The sequence below is a fragment of the Mirounga leonina genome, unplaced genomic scaffold, assembly GCF_011800145.1.
Source record: "Mirounga leonina isolate KUSES-001 unplaced genomic scaffold, KU_Mleo_1.0 Mir_150, whole genome shotgun sequence".
Lineage (NCBI taxonomy): Eukaryota > Metazoa > Chordata > Mammalia > Carnivora > Phocidae > Mirounga > Mirounga leonina.
In genome coordinates this window covers 24618270-24642645 of record NW_023270374.1, presented here as the reverse complement: position 1 = coordinate 24642645, position 24376 = coordinate 24618270, and the positions used below count along the sequence as shown (strand labels likewise).

Below are 24376 nucleotides of genomic sequence, written 5' to 3'. Positions count from 1 at the left end.
GACCCCGCCTCCTGCTTCACAGCAGCCCGACTGGCAGAGCCTGGCTCAAGCACTGCATTCACTCACTCCTTCACTCACTCATTCATTCACTCACTCATTCACTCGTTCGCTCATTCACTCATTCACTCACTCATTCACTCATTCGCTATTCACTCGTTCACTCACTCATTCATTCACTCACTCATTCATTCACTCACTCATTCACTCATTCGCTCATTCACTCGTTCACTCATTTATTCATTCACTCATTCATTCATTTGGCAGATATTGAGAACATGCTACATATCAAAGGCTGAGGCCAAATAAAAAAGGTGAGTAATTACATAAGTAATTCACCTCTTAGCACCTTGAGGAGGGTTATGATAAAGAGTGAGACTGTGAGAGGAGTTTCTGATTTACCACGTGAACAGGGCTCAGGGCCCGGGCTGAGCATGCGTCAATTTCCCTACCTGTACCAATTCCCAGAGATGGCTATGTCAATGTGCCTCCTGTCCTGTGTGCTCTTCTTGGGACAATGACCTCCATCGAAAGGTGGGCTCTACATTCCCTGCCTTGAACTGGGCAGACCCTGACCAATAGACGGTGGCAAAGTCCCAAGCCTAGGTCATGAAGTACTATGTAACTTCCACCTGGCTCTCCGGGGACAAGTGCCTTTGTAGCCCCGAGTGGCCATGTAAAAGCCTGAAGCCACCATGCTGGGAGACACCCCTGAGGAGACCACGAGGGAGCTGGGGCGGGAGGTGGAAACCCGAGGTGCCAACAGGTGATGAAAGAAGCCTTCGGGATGACCCTCACTCAGCCACCATCCAACTGCAACCTCAGTGATGGCCCGGCTGAGCTGCTCCCGAATTCCTGACCCACAGAAACCCTAAGAGATAAGAAATGGTTATTTTTGTCTTAAGCCACTAAGTGTTGGGGTAATTGGTTGACAGCCACGGTAACGGGAACACTGTTGAAAGGTGGGGGTGGGCGGACAGCAGTGCTCTGCACAGAACAAGCAGCATGTGCAAAGGCCCTGAGATGAGAAAGAGGTGCTGAAATAAAGGTGCAGAGGCTGCCAGGGTCATCTCCCAAGCTTTCCAGAACTCTTCTTTTGGTCCTACCCACATTTCTCCAGTGAACAGGTATTCCTGTTTCCTCTTCTGTACAGAGAGCCATTCACGTAATAATGGGACCTTGGGAAGAAAATTACATTCATTTTTTCGGTCAGTAAGATTAAATGCGTGGCCTGGGTATGTATGTGGTGGGGGGTAGCTCCACTGCTCCCTGAGGTGGTGTAGATGCTCCCTGCAGTGCACAGAGGAGGGGATTGATCTGGGGCAGGGGGGAGCTCATGGAGGCTGGGCTCCTGCACTGCCCTGAGGGATAAGCGGGAGGAAGTGAGATGGGCTCCAGACCCACCTGGTAGCAGAGACTGCCCTCCTGCCCCAGCTCCAGGTCAAGCATCTCCAGGCTGTGTGACTTTGGGCAAATCACCCTCCTGCTCTGGGTTTAGGTTTCTCCTCTGTAAAATGGGAACAATGATGACACTGACCTTTTTGGGCTTATACCTTGTGGCTCAACCAATACAATCCTCATGACAGTCGCCCCTTACTCTGGGCTCATCTGTGTCAGGCACCGGGATAGACTCCTGACCTGCACTCACACACTTCTTCTTCACAAGGGCAGGGGTAGTATGACCCCATTTACAGTCGAGACAATTGAGGCAGAGGTGGGCAGAGTCCTGAGCACACAGGAAGTTCAGTGAATGCTGGTGGCTGATAACCAGCGGCCTTTCCTTTTCCTGCCAAAACCCCACACACCTGGTTTAAAGTTCTCAATCGCCCGGATGAGCCCCTGGTTCCTGCTGCCCCCAAGCAGGCTACCCTATTCAAAACTCCATAGGATTTAGAAAAACAAAGGAAAAAAAACAATACCAAACAGCTGGACGGGCCCCCACTCTAGGAAAAGCAACAGAAGAAGACGGGAGACAGCACACCCGGGAAAGGCGCCAGCACTCCTGGGTACCTGCCGCCCAGCGACCGTTTCCCCCCAGAACAAGTCCTGCCCTTGCGGGGTTTACATTCCTGGGGGCTCGGGGAGCAAGATACATAGTAACTGTGAGGCTGATCACAGCAGTACAAAGTATCTATTTGGTGCTCACCCTCTAGTTCCTGCTCTAACTCACTTAATTTTCACACTCTGTGAAGTGGGTGGTATTATTTTCCTCCGTTTGCCAAGAGGAAACAGTGGCACAGAGAGGTTAAGTGACCTGCCCAAAGTCACACAGCTGGTATAGCCAGGATTTAAAGCAGTAAACAGGTAAATTAATAAATCAAATATTCCTCAGTTTCCAAGGGGAGGACTCACGTACATTCATCATGTAAGAGACGGGAGTTACCCAGCTTACAAATCAGGGTATGGAGGCACAGAGAAACTCAGCCGCCCACCCGAGGGCCTCAGGCTGGGGAGCAGGGTTTAGAGGCAGCCCCTTCTGACTCCCGGGCTAGCAGAGACCTCTTTACCCCAAGCTATTCTTCCTGCAATCCTTTTCCCCACTCTGGCCAAAGGCAGTCCTAGAACAATCTGCCCCAGGACAAGACAGCCTCTCAGTGTCACAACTGCTGAGCCAGGGCCACCCCAGGGCACAACAACCCCCCAGGCCCCAAGGGAGAAGGGAGGACCGGAGCCAGCTCCCGGCTAGAGCGCCCACTTCCCTGGCCTCAAAAGGATTTTCTCTGTCTCTAGAAACAGTTTGGACTCGCTGCCTCCTCCCCAGCCTCACCCCTCTGCCCCCCTCTTTGCTCTCTCTGGGGGTCACTTCGCTTGTGTTCCAAGCACTAACATGGAATCAGAGGGGGATGGTAGAGGGGGAGAGGGAAGGGGAGCTGAAACTTGAGATCCCAGCCTTGGTGGGGGGAGGTTGGAGAGAGACAGAGAAAGAGAGAGAGACAGAGACAGGAAGAGAGGGTTCAGTTGCGTTTGGTTTTCTGAAGCAGGCAGCTTTGGGGGTTTGGTGCATGTGTGTGTGTGTGCATGCGTGTGTGTGTGCGTGTGCGTGTGCGTGTGTGTGTGTGTGTGTGTTGTTTTCTTTCTCACAGGGAGGCCAGGCCTCCACTGGATAATAAAAGAACTCAGAGTCCAGGCCAAGCGAGGCAAGCAGGGCCGGTGCGGGGACAGGGCAGCCGTGGGCAAGAACGAAGAGGAAGGAAGGGAGAGGGGGAAGATTCGAGGTGAGGGGGTGTCTGCGGGCGGGGAGCAGAGGCGGTGGGAGGAAGCCGAGCAGCTGTGGTATTTGGAGCAAGTATAAATAGCTGCTTGGACAGAGCTCGGCCAAGCAGGGGTTTGTCGCTGCCACGGCTCCGCGCGCAGGCCTGTCCTCGGCTGGCCACGGCGGCGGCCCATCCTGGGCGGGGAGCCCGGCGGTGGGCAGGCGGAGCGCCCTGGGGGCTCTGAGCCCACAGCCCTCGCCCTCGCCACATCTCCGATGCTCTCCCGGCCGGCCATGCTGCTGGGCGGCCTCCTCCTCGTCGTGGCCGCCGGGTCGGTGGCCCAGCGGAGGGGGCAGGAGGCGAGCGGGCGCCGCCGGGCACACCGCGTCCAGCATGGCCAGTGCAGCTACACCTTCGTGCTGCCCGAGCCGGAGCCCTGCCCGCCGGAGCCGGAGGCCTTCGGGGGCTCCAACAGCCTCCAGAGGGACTCGCCGGCCGCCGCACTGAACCTAGCCGACTGGCCGGCCCAGCGAGTGCGACAGCTGGAGAAGGTGCTGGAGAACAACACACAGTGGCTGCAGAAGGTAAGGGCTGGGCCTCTGCAGGGGCGCGGTGAGGGGAGCCAGGGGGGCCTGTCCCGACGGATAGGTGGGGCGTCCTCCCCAGAGGTCTTCCCCTGCACAAAGGCCAGGCTGATCAAACTCATGTCTCTGAATTGTACAAATTGGGGTAATGAGGAACAGAGAGGGACAGGGATGGCCCTGATGCCACACAGCAAGACGAGGCAGGCTCAGAGCTGGAAACGTGGCTGCCTCACAGCCTTCGTTCCCTCATCTGAGGGAAATCCGCTGAGCTCTGATCCCGGGCCTGGCCCACCCTGGGTGCCAGGGATATAACAGTAAACAGAACAATATGTCCCCTGCTGGCCTGGTGGGGGAAAGAGGCCATAAAGAGATGAGCGATAAATATCTCCCGTGTCAGATGGTGAAGCAAAATGAAGGAGGGAAGAGGGCAAGGGGTGACGGGGTGGCTATTTGAGGTCAGAGAATCCAAGAGGGCTTCTTGGAGGAGGTGATGTTTGAACCCAGAGAACAAGTAAGGTAATGGAGCAGCCCATGTGGGTACCTGCGGGGAGCGCGTTCGCTACAAAGGGGCCAGCAAGTGCAAAGGCTGCGAGGTGGGAATGCAGTCAGGGTGTCTGGGGAACAGCGGGGACCAGGGCTGCTGGAGCAGAGAAGGAGGGGAGAGAGGGGCAAGCGAGCAGATCTGAGAGGGGAGGGGAGGGGAGGCAGGGCGCACCGGGCCGTGGGGGCCACTGGGAGGACTCTGGCTCTAGCTCTGAGCATCTCAGGAGCCAGTGCAGGCCTTGGAGAGGAGACACAGCTGATTTGTTCTGAACAAAATACAGTGTGGGGGCAGGGTGCATGCTGGGAGCGGGAGGAGGAGCCTGCTCAGCTGTCAGGCAAGAGGGGATGGATGCCTGGATGGAGCGGGACCGGGCTGGGGGGAACCTGCTTTATTCTGCAGGGGGGCTAATCGCCCTGCTGATGAACCAGGGACGGGGTGGCAGAGAATGAGGAGTTGAGGACACCCCAGGCTGCTCTGGCCCAAGGCCCGGACCGCTTTAGAGTCTTCTGTCCTCATTCTTTCAGCAAACACTCTGAGCACCCGCTGTGTGCCGGGCCCTCGACAAGGCACTGAGTACAGGGATGAACAAAGCCGGCGTGGCCCTGCACAGGCCTGGGGGCAGGAAAGGCGTCCTGTGGGTTCCAAGACAGGGCTGGCAGGAGTGCCTAAGTGGGAGCAATGGAGGGAGGGAATGAGACCCAGGCCCCAGGTGCAGGGGACAGTCTGAGCTGCGGCACGGGGTGGAGGGAAGTGGTCCGATTCCTAGAGCCTTCGGATGTATTAAGCAGCACATAGCAAGTGACAGGGTACCACTCCAAGGAGCAGTGCTTTCTTACTCCTTGGTTTCCAAACTTTTCAAATCATGTGCCCAATCATCAAACAACATCCACTCCCCTGATATGTGCACATTTATTTAATATTCTTTGCACATGTACTCATATTCATGTAAGTACAGGGAATAAAACAAAATGAAATGGAACCTTCCATTTTCAAAACGATGACATACAAAATCATGTAAATTGAAGTTCTGGTAGTTTCCTCTGTCTTCCAAAGGATTGCCTTGAGCACACCTGGGTTTATCCATCCCCAAGGTGGAGACACTGCCCTACACGTAACTAACCAAACTGCTTTGCACACACTTGCATATACACCCACGTGCATGCATACTTAACCTCCTGCCTATTTCTGCCCTGACCTCAACCCCCCACTCACCATCTTCCCATAGTCCCTTTCCCACCTGCCCTCCCACCCACCTGCCCTGCAACACTGCCAGTCTGCCTCACACGCTGGAGCCAATCCAGTGGGGGCTCCATGCTGCCCAGAAATCTGTGTGTTTCCCGTTCCATGAGGGTCACTCCAAACCTCGCCTCCTCCTCAAGCCTCCATCTTTACTGCCCCCCATGCTCTCACCAGACCAACAACCCCCTGCTTCAGTGAGAAATGGGGACAAAGGGCGAGCCACCCTTCAGCTGCCTCTCCCACACCTGCAGGTTCACCCATGTATCCACCAGTCCCCAGGACTTTTCTCCGGCTCAGAAGGAAGAGGTTCCTCCATGGGCCAAGGCCCACTGCTCCTTCCTAGGATGCAGATTCCATCCCCCTGCATCCCCCTGCAGTCCCCAAGCCAACTATCCCCCCTGTGTTCCTCCTCTGCTGATTCTTCCCCTCAGTGCTTGATCCCGTCCAAGTATGTCCCATGGTAAAAGAAAAAAAAAAAAAAAAGGAAGTAGAGTAAGGACGAGTAGAGGAAACAGGTCTCTTCTCCAACCCACACTCTCTCTGACTTCTGGCCTAGCTCTCAGAAGTCCACACACTCTGCCTCCACTTCCTCACATCCCATGTACTCCTTCCCCCAAAAGTCACGTCCCACATGCCACCTCCCACACGCAATGGCCACGGCTCAGTCTCCATCATACTTGATCTCCTGACAAATTTAATGTTGCTGACCAGTACCATCTTTCCAAAAACTGTCTCCATCAGCAAGTCCTCAGCCACAAAACATGCCTCCTCTGACCTACCTCCCAACGGCTTTCCCTCCCTTCACAGCCCCACCCTGCACCAGCCACCTCCATCTCCTACCTGGACAGTCATCATGGCAGCCACCCTGGGCTCCCTATTTCCACCCTGGCCCCCACAGTCCGTTTCCTCAGCAGACAGAGGGATCCTAAGTCAGATCCTGTCCCTCCTCTGCTTAAAACCCTCCTGGGGCTCCTATCTCTTTGGAATAAAAGCAAAAATCCTTAGTCCCTAGAACATCAGCCCTCCCAGATGCCCACATGGCTCACCCAACCTCCCTTGGGTCTCTGCTTAAATGTCACCTCCTCAGAGAGGCTCTCCCTGTTCACTCCATTTAAAACAGCCACCCTCCCTCCGTCACTCTATATCCCCTCAACCCAGCTTTGGTTTTCTTTTCTTTTCTTTTTTTTTTTTTTAAGATTTTATTTATTTATTTGACAGAGAGAGACAGCGAGAGAGGGAACACAAGCAGGGGGAGTGGGAGAGGGAGAAGCAGGCTTCCCACGGAGCAGGGAGCCTGATGTGGGGCTCGATCCCAGGCCCCTGGGATCATGACCTGAGCCGAAGGCAGACGCTTAACGACTGAGCCACCCAGGCGCCCCTGGTTTTCTCTCTTAGCACTTCTCACTGCCCATTCTTAAAGCACTTCTGTTGATCTGTGAACTCCAAGAGAGCAAGGATCATAGGTGCTTTGTTCACTACTGAGTGCCCAGAGCCTAGCACAGTGCCTGGCACAGGGCAGGGGCTCCATACACATCTTTTGGAGTGAACGAACGCACGGATGCGTGAACGTCCCTGAGTCCCTCCCGTCGCTCCGGGCCTCCCCCACCCTGAAATGCCAGTGTTTCCCAAGACTCTGTTCCCACTCTTCCTTTCCTCTCACATTTGATGGTACTGTCCCCAGGGCTGCCCCCACCGCTCCTGCAGCACTGTCTCCCATCTGCCCCATGATGACACCAAATCAGTATCTGATGGTCTCCCGAGCCCCAAATCCATGACCCTGACCCCGCAGCTGTCTCCCCTCTGAGAGGCCATGGTGCCTCAACCCCAAAGCTGCCTGACACTCAGCTCTTCCCTCCCTGCCTACCTGTCTCTGTTTAAGGCCTTCTGCGGCCCTGGGGTGTCCATGCCGCCTGACCCCAGGCAGCAGGTCCTGCCCTTCCTGTGGCCTTGGCCTGTCTCCTTGTGGTGCATCCTCTTGTCTACCCAGCTGCCACCCTGCTCAGGCCTTGTCACCTCCCCGCTGGCTTCTCTACCCTGAGCCTCACCTGCTCATCCCTCCGTGACTCCCCTGGGTGCCTGGTACTTGGGCAACACTGGCTGAGCCAAAGGATGAATTTAAACCAGTGGCTTTCAGGTCAGGTCCCCCAGGCCACCTCTTCAGCCTGAAGTGCAATGTCCTCTCCAGATGTCCATGGGGCACCACGGGGCAGAGAGCGCCAGGCCGACCTGAGTTCACATCCCGGCCTGACACTTGCCACATGGCTGCGGATGAGCAAGTCTCAGTTTCCCCAATCTGCAAAGTGGAGCAAATGGCAACATGCGGGGGGATGGCCGGGAGGACCACTGAGGCGGCTCCCACGTCGCTCTTAGCCTGCTGTCCAGGCAGAGAGCATGCTCCGTGAACACCGCACCAGATGCGGTGGATCAATGGGCTTTTACTTCATTCAACCGCATCTCTAGTTTGAGCCCGGCACTGCCGGGTGAGGGCAGCTCAACCTCGGACAAGTCAGTCCAATGGCCCCAGTCCAATAACCTCGGGGCTGGGAATGTCACTCGTCCGTGCTGGTATTCTCTAGGGCTCCGCAGTCCTGCCTGGTCTCTGCTGGGGTCCAAGCGGGTGTTTGCTCTTGGTTGAAGGCCCCCTTCATGCCCTTGGGCTGGGCATATCTCAGTCTTTGAAACTCGAAGGCCTCTTCTTGGTTTCTGCAGTAACATCCCAGAGGAGGAAAAAAATGAGTTTCAAAATATTCTGATGTAGAAGCATCGTCATCACCACCATTGCCATTAGGGATTACTGGGGATGAGCGGAGAGGACTGGCCTAGCCAGACTGAGCTCTCGGCAAGATTCCAATCATCAGAGTGGGCGCAGGGGAGCCCCTCCCTGCTGCAAGCCGCCAGTGGCCAGGACGTGCTCAGCCCCTGCCCCTGGCTCCAGCCCTGTCCTCCCCACCCCCCAACCCCTGTACACAGGTGAGGAAACAGGCCAGGGAGGGGAAGGGACTTGCCGGAGTCACCCAGCAGTGACAGCTAGCCTGGACTCTCACTCCAAACTCCAGGTCCTTTCTCCTGACTCTGGAGGGGGCCAAGGAGGTGGGGGAGGCAAGACCTGAGAGATGGTGGGGTGTTCCCTAGGGCCTTAGAATTCCTGAATCCCAGACACTCCCTCTCTTCTCCCAGCATGGAGCTGGCCATGGCTGGTGTCCTCTCGCCTATGCTCAGGGTCCATGGGTCGGGGAACCACTCCCTCTCCCTCTTCCTCACTCCCCTCCCCTGTACCCCACCCCCTTCCCCACTTCTTCCTTCTACTCTTCTCCCCTTCCTCCACCTCCTCTCTTCTCCTCCTCCTCCCTTTCCCTGGAAAGCCTCTGCCCTAATGACTCACGTCTGGAGTCGGCTGGCTATCGGTCCTGGCTCTGCTCCACCCCCTCATCTGGGTGGAAAGCTGCAGCCAGGAATGTTGAGGGGGTGGGCGGACAGACCTAGCGTTGGCCCTGCGCTCAGTGCCTCATCGGCGTGATGCTGAGAGTTTGATGTGGGCTGAAGAGAAGCAGACCGGGAAAGAATGGGTGCTCAGTGTAGGGTCACTCTTGTTACTGTCATCCCCTGAGTTGATCCCAGTCTCTGCCAGAAAGTGCCCTATTCTGCCTTCTCCCGTTGCAGGACCCATTCTATAGATGAGGAGAGCAGGGAAATCCGGGCCAGACACAAGCACGCAAGCTCCCTGGCCCACCCCCAGCACCCACGGGCAGCCCAACTGCCTCTCAGCTGCTGGAGTCCCGGGAGCAGGGCCCCCAAACCGTGGGACCTTCGGCTCTCTCCCCATCCCAGTGACAGTTGGCCCTCTCTGCCCACCTCCCCACGTGTCTCTGCCCCTCCCTTTTTATCTCTGTGTCCCTTTGCCTCTTGTGGGTCACTCTCCTGGGGCCTTCACCGTGGCCCTGACATTGCCTCTAACTCTGTGGGTGTCTCTGTCACTCGGTGGCTCTCCCTCCTGCCTGGTGGCCTCTCCCCGAGGTCTCTCCCTGTCTCTCTCTCAGATCCTTCCCTCCCTGCTCCCTGGGCCGGCCGGCCCTCCTGTCTCTACCTTCCTGGGTGTCCACAGGCTCTGTCCACCCCGGAGGACCCAGGACCCCCAAGCCAATGGCCAGTGCCCATCCCTCGGCCAGGGTGCTCAGCTGGACCCTCTTTCTCTTCCGTCTCTGCACCCCAAAGCCAAGTGGGGAGGGAGGAGGGGCTGGACAGGAGCTTCCCAACCTGGCACTGCCCCAGCCTCTGTTGCTCACTCCAGATCCCCGACGCCAAATCTCAAAAGAACTCAAGACCTCACCCCGCGCTTGCGAGGCCCTGCCTGGCTGGATGTGGGTCAAAAGCGCATCCAGCAGAGCGCAGCGTGGCTTCCTGGCCCAGCCCAAGACCTTCCCAAATTGGCCCGGGACTCCCAGCTGCCCCAGCCTCCCCAGGCTGCCCGTAAATTCTTGGCATTTTAGGCCTTCGGTTATCCAAACAAGAAATGAATCTCAGTTGCCGAACAGAATGTCTTGGGGTTTGGTTTCCTAACCTCACCGCTGGCGGCTTTCTAAGCAGTTTGGGGCTGGGAGGGTGGGGGTGGGGGGAAGAACAGCATCTGCTTCTTGGAGAAATGGGGTTATTTTTCCAAGAAGGGAGCCTAGAAATGGCTGGTACAGATGCCCTTGGCCTAGGGATGACCGAGGGAGCCACGGGGGCAGTGGCCCCTCAAGCAGCTTCCTCCCCCCACCCCCAGCAGCTTCCCCCAGAGGGACAGGTTTATTTGTTCAAGCTCCCTGGCCAGGCCATCCCATGGGGGCAGGGCCGTGCATTTCTGGCTCTCTCCTCCGAGGCCCCACAGCTCAGCGGGGCTGGGACGCACACAGACCCTCTTCCCCATTGTCTTCTAGGGCAGGAAATATGAGAAAACAGGCCCCAGGTCAGCCCCCTAAGTCTGCACCTCTGGCTTTTGAGCGTTTGCTTAACCTCAGAGTCAGCTCTGAAATGTCTGGAATGGCCCCAGAGTCGAGGGGTCTTGTCCCAGTGGTGCCACTGACCAGCTGTGGGACCCCGGGGAAGCCACCTGCATCAGCTGGTTCCTCCGAAAAGTGAAACTCCAAACACTCGCTGTTTCCTAGAGAGAGTCTAGGATAAAAGAAAGATAACAGAATTTAAGGCCAGCGTGTATTGAGCACTTACTGTTATACAGATCAGGAAACTGAGGCACCAAGAGGTTAGGTGACTTGCCCCAGGTCACATGGCCAGAAAAGGTGAGGTCAGATTTAACCCTCAGGCAGTCTGCTGCCCAAACCCATGCTCTGGGCACTTAGACCAGGTTCCTGGCTAATAAACCAGACATGTCCCGTGCAGTCTGGTCCCCGGACACCCAGCTGGGGCCTGCAGAACCAAGAGGACCGTGGACCCGAGAGAAACTCACCGATGCTAGATTTTTCCCTTCCCCATGAGCCCCTCAGCCACCGAGGGCTTCTGGAAAGCTCTTCTGCCAGAGAGGATTCGGTTAGCACCTCAGCCAGCATCGGCAGCTCTTGAAAGCCGAGGGGACCCAGAACTTCCACTTGGGCATCCTCGCCATTGTATCCCCCATCCTTGGCCAGAGCCCAGAGTAAATCCCACAGAGGCAGAGCGTGGACCTTGGAACCGCCCTCCCCTCCCACCGACTCAGTTTGAATCCCAGCTGCTCCACGGCTTGTTGGCTGTGTGTTCTCAATCACTTTGCCACTCTGTGCCTCAGTTTCCTGATCTGTGAAATGGGGAAACTGATAGAAGACGCTTTGCAGGTTATCGTGATTACATGAGTTAGCCCATGCGCAGGGCCGGGTACGGTGCCTGGCACAGAGGAAGAGACGCGCGGGGCCGGGAATGGCTGACATGCCTGGAGCGCACAGCGCAGCGAGGGGGTCCACTTGGGAGCGAGCACAGGAATTCAACTGCAGCTTCTCCACATCGTGCCTTGTGTGATCCCCTCCCTGGACCTCAGTTTCCTCATCTGCAAAGTAGGGATCATGAACACAAGTACCTCAGAGGAGGACAGAATAGGGCAAAGCAGGCAGAGATCCGGTGGGGTCCATGGGCGAGGGGATGTCTGGGGACCCTGAAGCTGAAAGCAAAACTACCTCCCTTTGGACAGTGGAGCAGAACCTCGGAAGCTTAGGCCAGCAGAGCCCTGTGGCCCTTCACTCCTGTCTCTGGTCCGTCACTCTGGGGTCTCCAGTGTGACCACCTAGTGGGGCTGAAGGAAGGAAGATAGTCTCCAAGCAGCTGAGGGGAACCCCCATAGGCTGCAAATGGGCCCATTGCGAGCGAAGACGAGGGGGAGAGGGGCTGCAGATAGGGCAGCTGGGACCCCTCCTCCAGAGTCCGGTAGACCCGGGTTCCAGTCCCAGCTCTACCTCCTGCGAACAGCCTACTTGCTTTTCTGAGCCTTTGAACTTCCAGCGTGCAAACGCTGGGAAATCGGGAAGTGTGTGAGGACACAGAGGGAAAAAAAAATCACCTGTCATCCCAATTCCCTGGTCACCTCCCAGTTAATTTCCTTGCAGTTTATTCTCTGCATTTTAAATGTCTACGGAAATGTTTTAGAAGTACGAAAAGATAGAGAGAAAAATCAAATAAAACTCCTCGTTCCCACAACCCAGCTTAAGAAACAAAAGCTTCCCAATGCCAGTGTCGCTCATCAACTGCCCACTCCCGCTTCCTTCCCCGCCAGAGAGAGCTACTGGGAATTCGCTGTGGGTACCTCTTACCCCATGGCTCGCCCTCCCTAACCAATGTATAATATTTGTTTCCTATATAAATGGTGTCACACGATCTAGGTCTTTCTACAATTCGCTTTTGTCCACTCAACCTTACAGCTGTGAGAGGTGTAACTCTGCAAAGGTGGGAAAGGCCTGAGCTTCAGCTTTTCCAGCTGTAAACTGGGAACGGTGGTAAGCTCATGCCCGGGTTTGCCGCGAGGCCCAGATGACCAGTGAATGCCAAGATCCAGACACGCACCTAATGCGGCTTCAGCTCGCTCGCGGGGAGGTTTCCCCTCTCTTTGGGGATGAGTTTGCTGCTGTGGCAGATGCCCACAGACGTCCTCTGTGCCAGGCACGCATGCTCTACGTGTCACACAAACATCGATCCATTAAACCTCACAACATCCTAAACGGTGAGGACTGTACGATCCCCTTTTATTAAGGGGACACCGAGGCCCAGAGAGGTCACGTGGCTAGGAAGTGAAGGAGGTGGCTTTGAACCCAGGCAGGGGCTGGGTCCAGACCTCACAGGTAAGCCACCACATGGACTGCCTCTCTATGCCGCCCATCTTACAGATGCGGACACTGCCCCTGGGCATGGGGAGTGACTCAACTATATTCACCCCGAGGTCAGTGGCAGGTGTTGGATCAGAACTCAGGGCTCCTGACACCCAGCCGGGGGCATCTTGTGCCTCCTCCCTATAGCAACACAACACACTGCAGGTCATGAACCTCGTGAAAAATTAATGCGTCCTTACAGTTATTAAGTTGTGGGGTTGCACGTAAGCACACACGCACACACACACAGGTGAGCACCTTCTTTCCGCATCCACTCAATCGCCCCTTCCACGGAGGTTTATTGAGAGCTTGTAATGCTAGGCATTGTGCCGGGGATCCCCTCTGGGAGCAGCGGGAGAGACACCAACCTAGTAATGTCTCATGTGTAATGATCAACCATGATACACTCTGTGAGGAAGGCTTTGCCTGGTCTAGGGGTAGATAACAGGGCGGCGAGGGGGGACCCGACCTTGATGGAGGAAGGACACCTGGAGGAAGGACAGAGCTGAGCTCTAAAAAGTAGATTGGGGGGTGCCTGGGTGGCTCGGTCGTTGAACGTCTGCCTTCGGCTCAGGTCATGATCCCCGGGTCCTGGGATCAAGCCCCGCATCGGGCTCCCTGCTCGGCGGGAAGCCTGCTTCTCCCTCTCCCACTCCCCCTGCTTGTGTTCCCTCTCTCACTGTCTCTCTCTGTCAAAATAAATAAATAAAATCTTTTAAAAAAATAAAAAATAAATAAAAGGTAGATTGCTGTTCTCAGGCAAGGAAGGGAAAGGAAAAGCATTCCAGTCACAGGGAATAGCAAGTGCAAAGGCCCTGGGGTGGAATGAACAAGATGATTTGGAGGTAGTGAAAAGCATTCCTTCTGGCTGAAGCATAGAGAGCCAGGAAAAGTGTGGTCAAGCTGAGACTAGAATGCTCATCAGGGGCCAGACCAGACCTCCCTGGGCCTGACCCTGCTCTTAGGGACCTTGGGTGCTGGGAACTGATGGAACCACTTTTCTGCCCTGTGCCCGGTGAGGGTTGCTCTGCAAAGGGCAGTGGCTATGGACATCAGGGCCTTGCCTAACCCTGATCCCACCTCTGTCACCCTGTTTTCAGGGTCAGCCTCAGACACTAAAGATGCAAGATGGGTGAGTGGCAAGAGCTCAGCCATTAGATTCAAATCCTCACTTACCAGCTGTAGGCAATGCTCGGCCTCTCCAGGCCTCTGCTTATTCCTTTGTCGAGTGGGGAACAGTCACCCTTTTCCTTCAGGCTGCTGGGAATCAGACAAGAACAGTTATACACCAGAGCTGTGCTGGCAGGAAAGCCTGGTGCCACATGGCGAGGTACCCCAGCAAGGCCTCCCTCTGTCTAGAACCTGCTTGGCTTGATTGGGTTGGGAGGCAGGTGAGGATGCTGCCAAATGATCACTTCAGTCAAGGAGACTTTGCAGAAGTGTGATCTGGCCAATCTGCTCCCAGACAGCCCGTTTGCCCATGGGTTTGCCCATGATAAGCTGCCTGACCTCGAACAAGTTGCTTAACCACACTGTGCCTCATCGGTGAAATGGGCTGATACCACAGAGAGTGGCGACAAAAATCTAGTAAGCATAGTGGCCAGAACAGTGCCCAGCACATAGTATGTGCCGAATACACATTTGCTAAGCAAAAGGGACACACTACCCCATTCTGTGTAAGGCCTGGTACTCAGGTGGCCGCGCGGTGAGCAATTACGAGACATGTGCTTCTTCACTTTCTCTCCGCTAAATTCTCAATCTCTGCACAAGGGAGAATAAGGACTTGTCTCATCTAATGGCCCGCATTTAGACAAAACTTCCAAGATCCAGGTTGAGACACAGATGACTGCAGAGGGATAGTGGAGGTTTAGGAGACCAAAGGTCCTGGCAGCCTGTTCCCATCTTCTGAGAAGCACCCCAAGTTCAGACTGCAAATGCAGGCCCAGCTGCTCCTCCCCCTGCACTCTCTTCCCCATTCCCCTCCTCTTCTCCCTGTGGCTTCTTTGACCTGGACAGACACTAGGCAGCCCATATCCACACACACATACACACACCTCACATGAGGTGAGGCTCAGAGAGCAGGACAGCCACAAATATTGGACAAATATTGGTAAGCCCCTCCACGTGCCAGGTGCCGCGCTAGGCCCTGGGGCTACACCAGTGAGCAAAATGGAAGAAACCCAACCCCCGTGGGGCACAGATTCCAGCACTGGCTTCCTTTATTCCCCTGGTCCCTCTGCCAAGAGGAAACAATGAGCCCCATTCTCTGATGAGGCCACTGAGGCCCAGAGAAGCTCCATCACTGGCACAGAAAGGAAATGGCAAAGCTGTGACTGGACCAGCGCCTGACTCAGCACCCCAGGCCCCCGCCAGACCCAGGGCTGCAGCGGGAAGTTTGGAGAAGGCCGGCCTGTGCCGGGAATTGTGGGCTGAGCTGAAAGCCACACAACGCCTCCCTGCACAACAGCCCGCTGGTCCTTGACACGCTCCACCCCTGGCCCCCGGCCCGCTCGCTCCGTGCTCTCTGTGCCCTGACCCAGAAGAAGAGCAACAGAGGGGAAAGCAGCCAGGAGGGCTGGGCCTGGCTGCTCAGAGCCACAGGGTCAGGGCCTGTGTGGGCCCACAGGGGGATGGGAAGGGGCTGGAGCAAGGCAGAGGAGGACGGGCCAACCCTTGGCCATCGGGGGGGCCATCGCCTCATCGCAAAATTGAGGAAACCGAGTCATGGGGACGGCGGGGCAGGGGTGTGATGCGCCCAGCAAGGGGGTCAGCCCCTGGGAGCAAGAGGGTCTGACCCCTGCGACCACCACAAAAGTAACGTACTCCTTATCTAGTGGCACAACACATTCCCCCCAAACACGGAGCAGCTTAAGAGAACCATACACAGTTACTATCTCTCAGTCTCTGAGGGTCCACAATCCAGGAGCCGCTTGACAAGCAGCTCTGACTCGGCTTTTCTTCCTGTGGCTGTACTCACAGGCCAGCCGGGGCCGGGGTCCTCTAGAGGCTCCCCTGGGGCTGGAGGACCAGGCTCCGGGCAGCCCACTCCCAGGGCTGGTAGGGGGTGCTGGCCTGCCGTGGGGGGGGCCTCCACGCCTCTGCAGAAGGGCCCCTCTGCAGGGCTGCTTGAGGGTCCTCAGGACATGAGTCCCCACAAGCCAGAGAGCCAAGAAGGTAGAAGCCAAAACGTAATGACGTAGCCATGAAAGCCTCACTCGGATATTTCTATGATGTGTCACTGTCGAAGTGGTGGGTCCCGGCCCGGTGAGGGACCGATGATGCAAGTCGTGCAGGCCAGGCGGTGAGCTCCTTGGAGCCTGGAGTCTTGGAGTCTCGCAGCCTCCAGGCACCCACTGAGTGGTGAAGGGTTGGCTCTCTGGGGCCTGAAGGCCTGCATCCCGAGCCAGCTTCTGCCGCTCTGAAGCGGTGTGACATGGGCGACAGGCTCATCTTCTCTGTGCTTCTTTGCCTCACCTGTAAAATGGGGATGATGAGAGAGCCAAGGACGAGAGGGGCTCTATTTGTCGGGTCCTTGAGGCCAGGCCCTCACACACCTAGTGCGTCAGAGACCTGTCTTTGGAGACGCGGGCCACTGGGCAGAGCTTGGCCCACCCCTCAAGCAGGAGCGAGGGCTGCGACAGTCGCTGCCCTCTCCCCAGTGCCCTGCACAGGTCCTGGCACATCTGCGCAAATCTGTTGAACAGATGAATGAGTGTCATGGTCACCTCTAGAACATTTCTCCCGAAGACAGCCCAGGCTGGCTCCCTGCCTTGCTGCGGGCCTCCCAGGGATCCAGTCGTTGAGGACCACACAGCGACCACCCTGGCATTTCTGCCCTGGTCCGTCGCCCCTCTACAGTCGTCCCTCCGCTTTCCGGCCTCCTGGCCTCTGTGGCCTCGCCTCACCTCTCCCAGGCCTCCGGCGGTAGCTGGGGCTCGGCGGGGAGGTCCAAACTTATTTCCAGCAGCCAGTTATTCAGTGGAAATCCGACGCCCCTGATGTAAAACCGACCTATTTGTCCTTTCAACAAATATTGACTAAGTGTCTCTCGTGTGCTGGGGACCGGTTGAGGCACGGAGGATGTGGCCGTGACCGTGGCAGCCCTTCGAGCCTGGGGCTGATAGTCCCAGGGAGAAATCGGACAGCTAGGAGATCACTGCTGTGATTTCAGATGCGCGGAGTGTTGGGAAGGAACCAGGCAGCCACAGTGGGGGAAGGAGGGGCGGGGGCTCGGTGTTTACCTTTGCTGGTAACACGTCTCGGGGTGGTAACATTTGTGGGGAGACCCCAGAGTCAGAAAGAGGCCTGACGGGGTGCTCCTGAGCTCGGGGCTGTGGATGTATGTCGGGAGGACCCGGTGGGGCAACTCTCTGGCTCCCGTGGCCCCTGCTGCAGCCCCCCCGGGGCCCCTCCTCTAAAACCAGCACGGAAACCACAGACATGACCTCTGCCAAGAGCCGTTTGTTCACATCACAAGTGTCCATGCCTTTGAACTCAGCAGTTCTGCGTCAAGGGACTTATGCCTGACGCAGCCGTGCAGGAGAGCTAGGTGACCTGTGGGCAAGGATATTCCCAGCAGCCCCGGCGTGATGGCAAAAGCCTGGAGATGAGCCCGGCTGTCGGGGAACTGATGTGCAAACAGTGGTGGCCGCAGGTGGAGGGCCATGCAGCTGTTAAGGCCGTGAGGCAGGGCTCTCTGGATGGACACACTGCGTACTCGGAGAGAAGCAGCAGGTGCAGAATGGGGAGCGGACGTTTTATGAGCCCTCAGTGCGGGGCATGTGAGCGAGCTCGCTGCAGGCACATGCATCGAGCCTCCCTGGAAGGGAGCCCCGCACGTCCTTCAGTGGCCTGTGGGAGGGGAACCAGGGCAGGGCTGGGAGAGGCGTTAGCACTCCACATCCTTTGAGACCTTGGACTTTTGAACAAATTGCTCATATAACCCATTCCAAAAAAAAAAAATTAAAATGATAAAAATACACATTTAAATTGAAACACACACACAAAGCTATCAAAGTTCTGTTCTTTCAGATTTTCACAGGTCTGGCTACACTAACGCTTGTGTGCAGCCTCCTACAAAGTGCTTTCTTGATTGGGGTCTCAGTTTCCCCATATAGGAAATAGGGCCGGCTGTGTGGTCCCTGCAGGTCTTTCAAGCTTCCATATCCCTCCTGCCTGGGCTCGGGTCCCTGGTGGGGGGGCTGCTTTCCTCTCCGTCATCAGGCCAGGCTCTAATCTCCCCCCACCCTGTACCCTGGGGCCTGGGTTCAGCCTGGCTGGCTTGACCCTAATTCCCCCCACCCCCACCTCCAGTGCAGCCCAGTTTGGATCCTGCTCTTTTGGGCAGTTTTGCCTGTTTCCAAAGCACAGACATTTTTTTCTCCTGGAAAGGAATTTACGAGGAACTGGTTTGTTTTCTCTATTTCTCCGGGTTTTCTCTGTTAACGTGGGAGCCACAGCAGGCTTTTCAGCAGAAGGTGCTGTGACCTGGACCCTCTCTCTGAAGAAGATTTTTTCAAATGTAAAATTAAGTGCATAGATTTACAAAGGAAACACATTGCCTTGGGATACAGATATCAAAATGCTTTTTAAACAGATTTGTCATACTGTCCCCTATTGCTCCTGTGTTAACACATTAAATCTAACGATCTAGTACCTTCCATCATTTTGAGGTCATGATGAGTGTAAAGAGTATGTCCTGGATGTCCGCAATCACTGTGGTGAGACACGAGGACATCTGGGATGTGTCCTGGTGACAAAGTCATGGGCCCCGGCACCACACGGTAGCAGTCTGTGGCCCATGTTCCTCGCCATGGGAAGAGCTTGATTCAGTTAGAGATTAGCGGGCCCACTGTGGGAAATGTTCTGCATCTTGCTTATTTCACTCAAGAGTATAACTGAGACCTCTTTTTAGAACAGCCTCCGATGAAGGTCAACCTCCTTCTTTTTAACAGCCACCTGGTCCTCCATGACACAGCCATACTGGAATTTCTCATGTGCTGATTATGTAACCACGCCCCAGGCCCTTTCTGTAGGCTGCATCAGGAATCCTCCTCCTCCCTACAACCCAGAGATAGGAGCCAAGATTACTCCCATTCTAGAGAAGACGCCCAGACAGGTAGAGGTACCTGCCCAAGGTCATACAGCCACTAAGTTGAGAGCTTTGATTCGAACCCAGGCTCATCAGATACAAAGCACTAACTACTCTTCCCTCGTTGGCTTTTATCTGTCGTTGACAAAACGCTTTTTCCAAATATGAACCTCATGCACCATTTTCCAAGGAAGAGACAGGCAGGGCAGATCGCCATAATGGACCTCTTTCTGATTCTCAAACACGCCAGACGCACTCACACCTCAGGGCTTGTGCGTTTGCCCTTCCCTCTGTCTAGAATTCCCTTCCTCCTGACTTTGCCACAGCTAGCAAGCCTCTCAGCTCAGGCGGCCCCTCCGGTGAGGGGTTTCCCTGCCACTCTGGCCAAACTCCCTCTGACCCCACTCACTGCCCTGTCTCATCTCCTTCAGAGCACTCATCACTATTGGAATTTAACCGATGGCTTAGTGAAAATGTGCTGGAATCAGAAAACTTGCCAATTTTGCTCATTCCTGATTTCCTAGTCCCTAGTACAGGGCCTAGCACACAATAGGTGCTCACGAAATTCCTGAGTGGATACATAAATGACACTCAGAGGGTGAGGGATTCGTTTGAGAAACTATATTTATCCTTATAATCCATACTTTCATACGGGACATTTTTTAGAATCTTGTTTCGGTGGGTTTGTGTTTTACTGAGGTATAGTCCACACAGTGAAGTACACCCTTCTAACATATGGTCCTCTGAGCATGACAAATGCATACAGTTATGCAACCGCTACCCCAATCATGATATAGAACATTGCCAACACGCCAGAAAGTTCTCCTATGACCCTTTGCAGTCAATTCCCAACCCCAGACCCCAGTCCCTGGCAACACCATGGATTCTGACCTTTCCAGAAGTCACATCAGTGGAATCTTACAGTATGTAGCCTTTTGAGTCTGGTTTACTTCACTCTGTATAGTTCATCCTTGTTGTCGCGTGCATGATTAACTCCTTCCTTGCCATTGCTGAGTAGAATCTACTGGATGGATGGTTACTTATCCGTAGACGGTTGCTTACCCATTCTCCAGTTGTAGACTTTTTTAATACAAATAATGCAAAAGAAAAGTAGGTTTGAGGGGATCTCCTTGGCCACTGAGACTGCTCATCCCTTAGACCTTCATCTGTGGTCTGTCCAGAATATCTTCCTTCCTCACCCAGCCCCTGCGTGTCTAACTCCTTTCCTTTCCTTCAAGGTCCTTTTTGGCTGTTCCCTCCCCAACAAGGAGCAAGGTTTACTGTCCCCATGTCACAGATCAATAAAGTGAGGATCAGAGAAATGTAGCCCTCAACTACTAGAGGCCCACAGTTGGAGTGTCATAGAGCCAAAACTCAAACCCAGGGCTAAGGGAAGAAGGTTGGTAGCCCCAAGGCCAAAGACCAGCTTCTTTGCAGGCTGGAGAGGTGATGGCAGGTCAGACCCTTGTCCTCCATCTCAACCCTGAGAATCTGCCAGCATGAGGGTGACAGAGAAGGGACAGATCCAATCCTATGCTGTGGCAGATCTCATCCTGGGCTCATCTCTCCTTCATTAGGACCCTTCCCCCATCCTTCCAGCCTGTGCCTGAACCCTGGACCAGACCCAGACCCCACCACGCAGGCCAACATTACTCACCAGAGCCCAGCATGTCCAAGATGGGCCCATCTGGCCCAAATTACCCATCCCAGGACCCATGCTGGTGGGCGGGTGTGGCAAATTGCGTGATGGGCCCCAGCTGTGGGTGGCCTGGGCGCCACCCAGCCAGTCGCAGCCACAGGACAAGTGGGGGACCAATGCGGGTACTTAGGGAACTCCTGTCACTTAAGATGACCCCTGAGCTACCCTGAGTCCCCAGCCCAGCTCTGCAAACCTGAAGAAGTCCCTGGGCAAGGAGTCGTGGAACCTAGCCCCCCAGGTGGTGACCTTGCACAAGTCTTCCGGGCCTCAGTTTGTTCATCTGCCAATGAGAGGCTTGGGGGAGATGCATGAGAAAATCTCATCTCAGGACTGAACTTGCTATTTGTCTGCCTGGAGCTGAAGCTTGGGGCCTGGGAGTCTGTATTTTAAACCAAGTTCCAGGAAGTCTGTGACTCGTGGGAAGGGTGAGAGCAGCCTCCGTATAGCTCTGCTTCCCCTATCCCCCCTGGGGCACCCCAGCAGCCTCACATTAGCAACCCCAGGGAGCCGTTGGAGGCGTGGTGGGGAGTGAACCTGAAGCCGACCTGTGGGGATGACAGGAACCTGGCCCAGGGTGCAGGGAAGGGAGCAGATTCGAAACTTGCATTGGGATCGTAGTGGCCAGAACTCCCTAGAGGATTGAGTGCAGCAGGTGAGGAAAAGAGAAGCATCAAGGATGAGGTCTGGGTCTGGGGCCATTTGCTGAGATGGGAAAGATGGGGGGAGTGAGGTGGGGATGCAGAGACAGGGCAGTGGGTGCTGAGGAACCAAAAGTTCCACGTTGGATATTTTTGCCTGAGATGCTTGTTGGAAACCCACGTGGGGATGGCGAGTGGGTGGCACATTGAGGGGAAGAGTGTGGTGGGAGGCGGACCCGGTACTCTCAGCACGTGACAGTCGTAGGACCAACAGGAGCACCTGCAGCAGGGCCCCTGATGCATTTGGGGCCCTGAACACTTTGGCATCTGGTCCTGGGTGAAGCTAATAAATTCGTTTTCAGAGCAACACTTCTAAATGTGTAAAATAAAAGCCTAAGAACACCCAGCGATGCTCCCATTGTAATCAAAATAGTAAATATCACATCTGTGCTCTAGTGGGAGCGTTATCCAGTGGTGGGTTTGAGAATGTCCATCCTTCTGAGGTCATGATGAGTAAAACCAGTATTTAAGATGCTGTGACGGGGGTGCCTGGGTGACTCAGTTGGTCAAGCGCCTGACGATGGCTCTGGTCATGATCTCAGAGTCCTGGGATGGAGCCTCCCGTCGGGGTCCCTGCTCAGCGGGGAGTCTCTCTTCTCCTTCTCCCTCTGTCACCGCCCCCACCGTTCATGCGGTCTCCCTCTCTCTCAAATGAGTAAATAAAATCTTTTTTAAAAAAGATGCTACATGGGGCGCCTGGGTGGCTCAGATGTTTGGGCATCTGCCTTCGGCTCAGGTCATGATCCCAGGGTCCTGGGATCGAGCCCCGCATCGGGCTCCCTGCTTGGTGGGGAGTCTGCTTCTCCTCCCCCTCCCTCTGCTTCTCCCCCTGCTCATGCTCTCTCTCTCTCTCTGTATCTCTGTGTCTCGAATGAATAAATAAAAAAATCTTAAAAAAAAAAGATGCTACAACATTTGCACTGTTGTATGGAAATATTGGTGATTTCTATTGGTAATGAAGTTGCAGGATCAGCTAATAGTGCTATGGTTTGTGGTCTACACTCATAATGGAAGGAAATGCCAAACTTTACTTATAAGTTAGCAAACAAAAGAGTTTTTTCTCACCCAAGTTCATGGACCCCCTGAATTCTCTTTGCAGACCCTGTGGTCCCCACTAAGGACCCTTGACCTAGGGAGAGAACGTACAGAGAGACAAAGGCCCAGAACTGGGCCAGGAGCTCCCTGACATGTAGGACCCTGATAAAGCAGGAGCCAGAGGGGGTGACAACAGGTAGGAGGACAACTAGGAGAAGGAACATCTGGGAAGTGCTTCCAGAATTCGAGAGTGGCCATCTGCACTGAGTGCTGCTGAGGGGGAGAGTAAGAGGACATGGAAGGGTCTCTGGGCCTCCTTGTCCAGGAGACAATGACCAGGCAAATTAAGGAGAGAACGGGCTCCCCAGGACTGGGAAGGCAAGCCAGGGAGCACAGGATTCAACAGTATGGTTTATATATACATTTTTTAAAGATTTATTTATTCATTTGAGAGAGTGAACAGGGGGAAGAGCAGAGGGAGAAGTAGACTCTCTGCGAGTGCAGAGCCTGATTTGGCCGGGGCGGATCTCATGAACCTGAGATCATGACCTGAGCCGAAACCAAGAGTCAGGCCGGACGCTCAACCCACTGAGCCGCCCAAACACTCCAGTATGTGTTATATTTTTTTCTTGAATGTGATAAATACACAGACTTCATTATATCCTTCCTTATACTTTTTTGTATGCACGCAATACACCATAATAATATTGTTAATGTTTTTAGAGGTGAGGGTGGGGATGCGGGTGAGAAATGGGAGGCAACTTGAAGTTTTGCTGTTGAAGAATCAGGGAAATTGCAGACACAGCTGGAGGGACTGTGGGCTCAAGAATTTGCTTTTAGATGGGAGCGGCTGGAGCATGTTTGTGCCTTACAGGGGACAGCGGTGCGGAGGGCTGATGGTGCAGGGGAGGAAGGAAGAGGCCCCCATGACAAAGACTTGAGAAGCTCCAAGGGGCCTGTCTCCCTGGTCCTCAGTCCGTTTTGTGACTGCCACCCCAGGAGTTCTCACACTTGAGCGAGCATCAAATTCACCTGGATGGCTGGGCGCCACCCCAGAATTTCTGATTCAGTAGGTCTGGGGTGGGACCTAGAAATCTGCATTTTTAACAAACTCCCCCGTGATGCTGCTGCAGGGTACACACTTTGAGAACCACTGCTGTAGTCAATACCGGCACCACCCACATGTGCCCCCTCCGGGATCTGATGTTGCACTACACGGGCACGCACTCTTTCCAAAAGCAGGGGTGGGAGGAAGGGATGGGAGCTGACTCTTTTTTTTTTTTAAGATTTTATTTATTTATTTATTTGAGAGAGAGAGAGAGAGAGTGAGATAGAGAGCGCAAGAGGGGGTAGGGTTAGAGGGAGAAGCAGACTCCCCGCCGAGCAGGGAGCCCGATGTGGGACTCGATCCCGGGACTCCGGGATCATGACCTGAGCCAAAGGCAGTTGCTTAACCAACTGAGCCACCCAGGCGCCCAGGAGCTGACTCTTAAGACAGAAAAGGGGAGGGGTGCCCGGGTGGCACAATCCATTAAACTCTGACTGTTAGTTTTGGCTCAGATCGTGATCTCAGGGTCCTGAGATGGAGCCCCACCTCGAGCCCCGTGTCAGGCTCCACACTCAGTGCAGAGTCCGCCTGAGATTCTCTCTCCCTCTGCCTCTGCCCCACCGGCTTGTGCTCCCTCTCTCTAAAATAAATAAATCTTTTTTTAAAAAAAAGATGGCAAAAGGGAGAAAAGACCAAGGAGGAAACAGCCAGAGCCTGGCCCTTCAGCCAAGGTCACCACCTCTCCCTGGGGAGTGCCAGTCTTCCCAGGGACCCTGGGAGCTGCCCTGTCTGTCAGACCTCCTGGAAGACTGAGCAAGAGGGCAAGAGAAGGAGCCAGGGCCAGGCAGTGGGGTGATGGCCAGAGGCCAGCATGTGTGCAGAATGGAGAGGGAGCGGGGGAGGGGCACCGGCTCTCTGCCTGTGG

At 55.1% G+C, this 24376-nt stretch overlaps 1 protein-coding gene across 1 annotated transcript in view; it reads left to right on the top strand.

Annotated features, from left to right (window-relative positions):
* Positions 1-3231: 3231 nt before the first annotated feature.
* The window catches only part of ANGPT4 (angiopoietin 4), a 38490-nt gene continuing 17345 nt past the window's right edge, over positions 3232-24376 (top strand). The window contains exon 1 of the mRNA XM_035006100.1: positions 3232-3775. Within this exon, the coding sequence (XP_034861991.1) occupies positions 3467-3775 (309 nt within the window). The 5' untranslated portion in view covers positions 3232-3466. The remainder of the gene's footprint in view (positions 3776-24376) is intronic.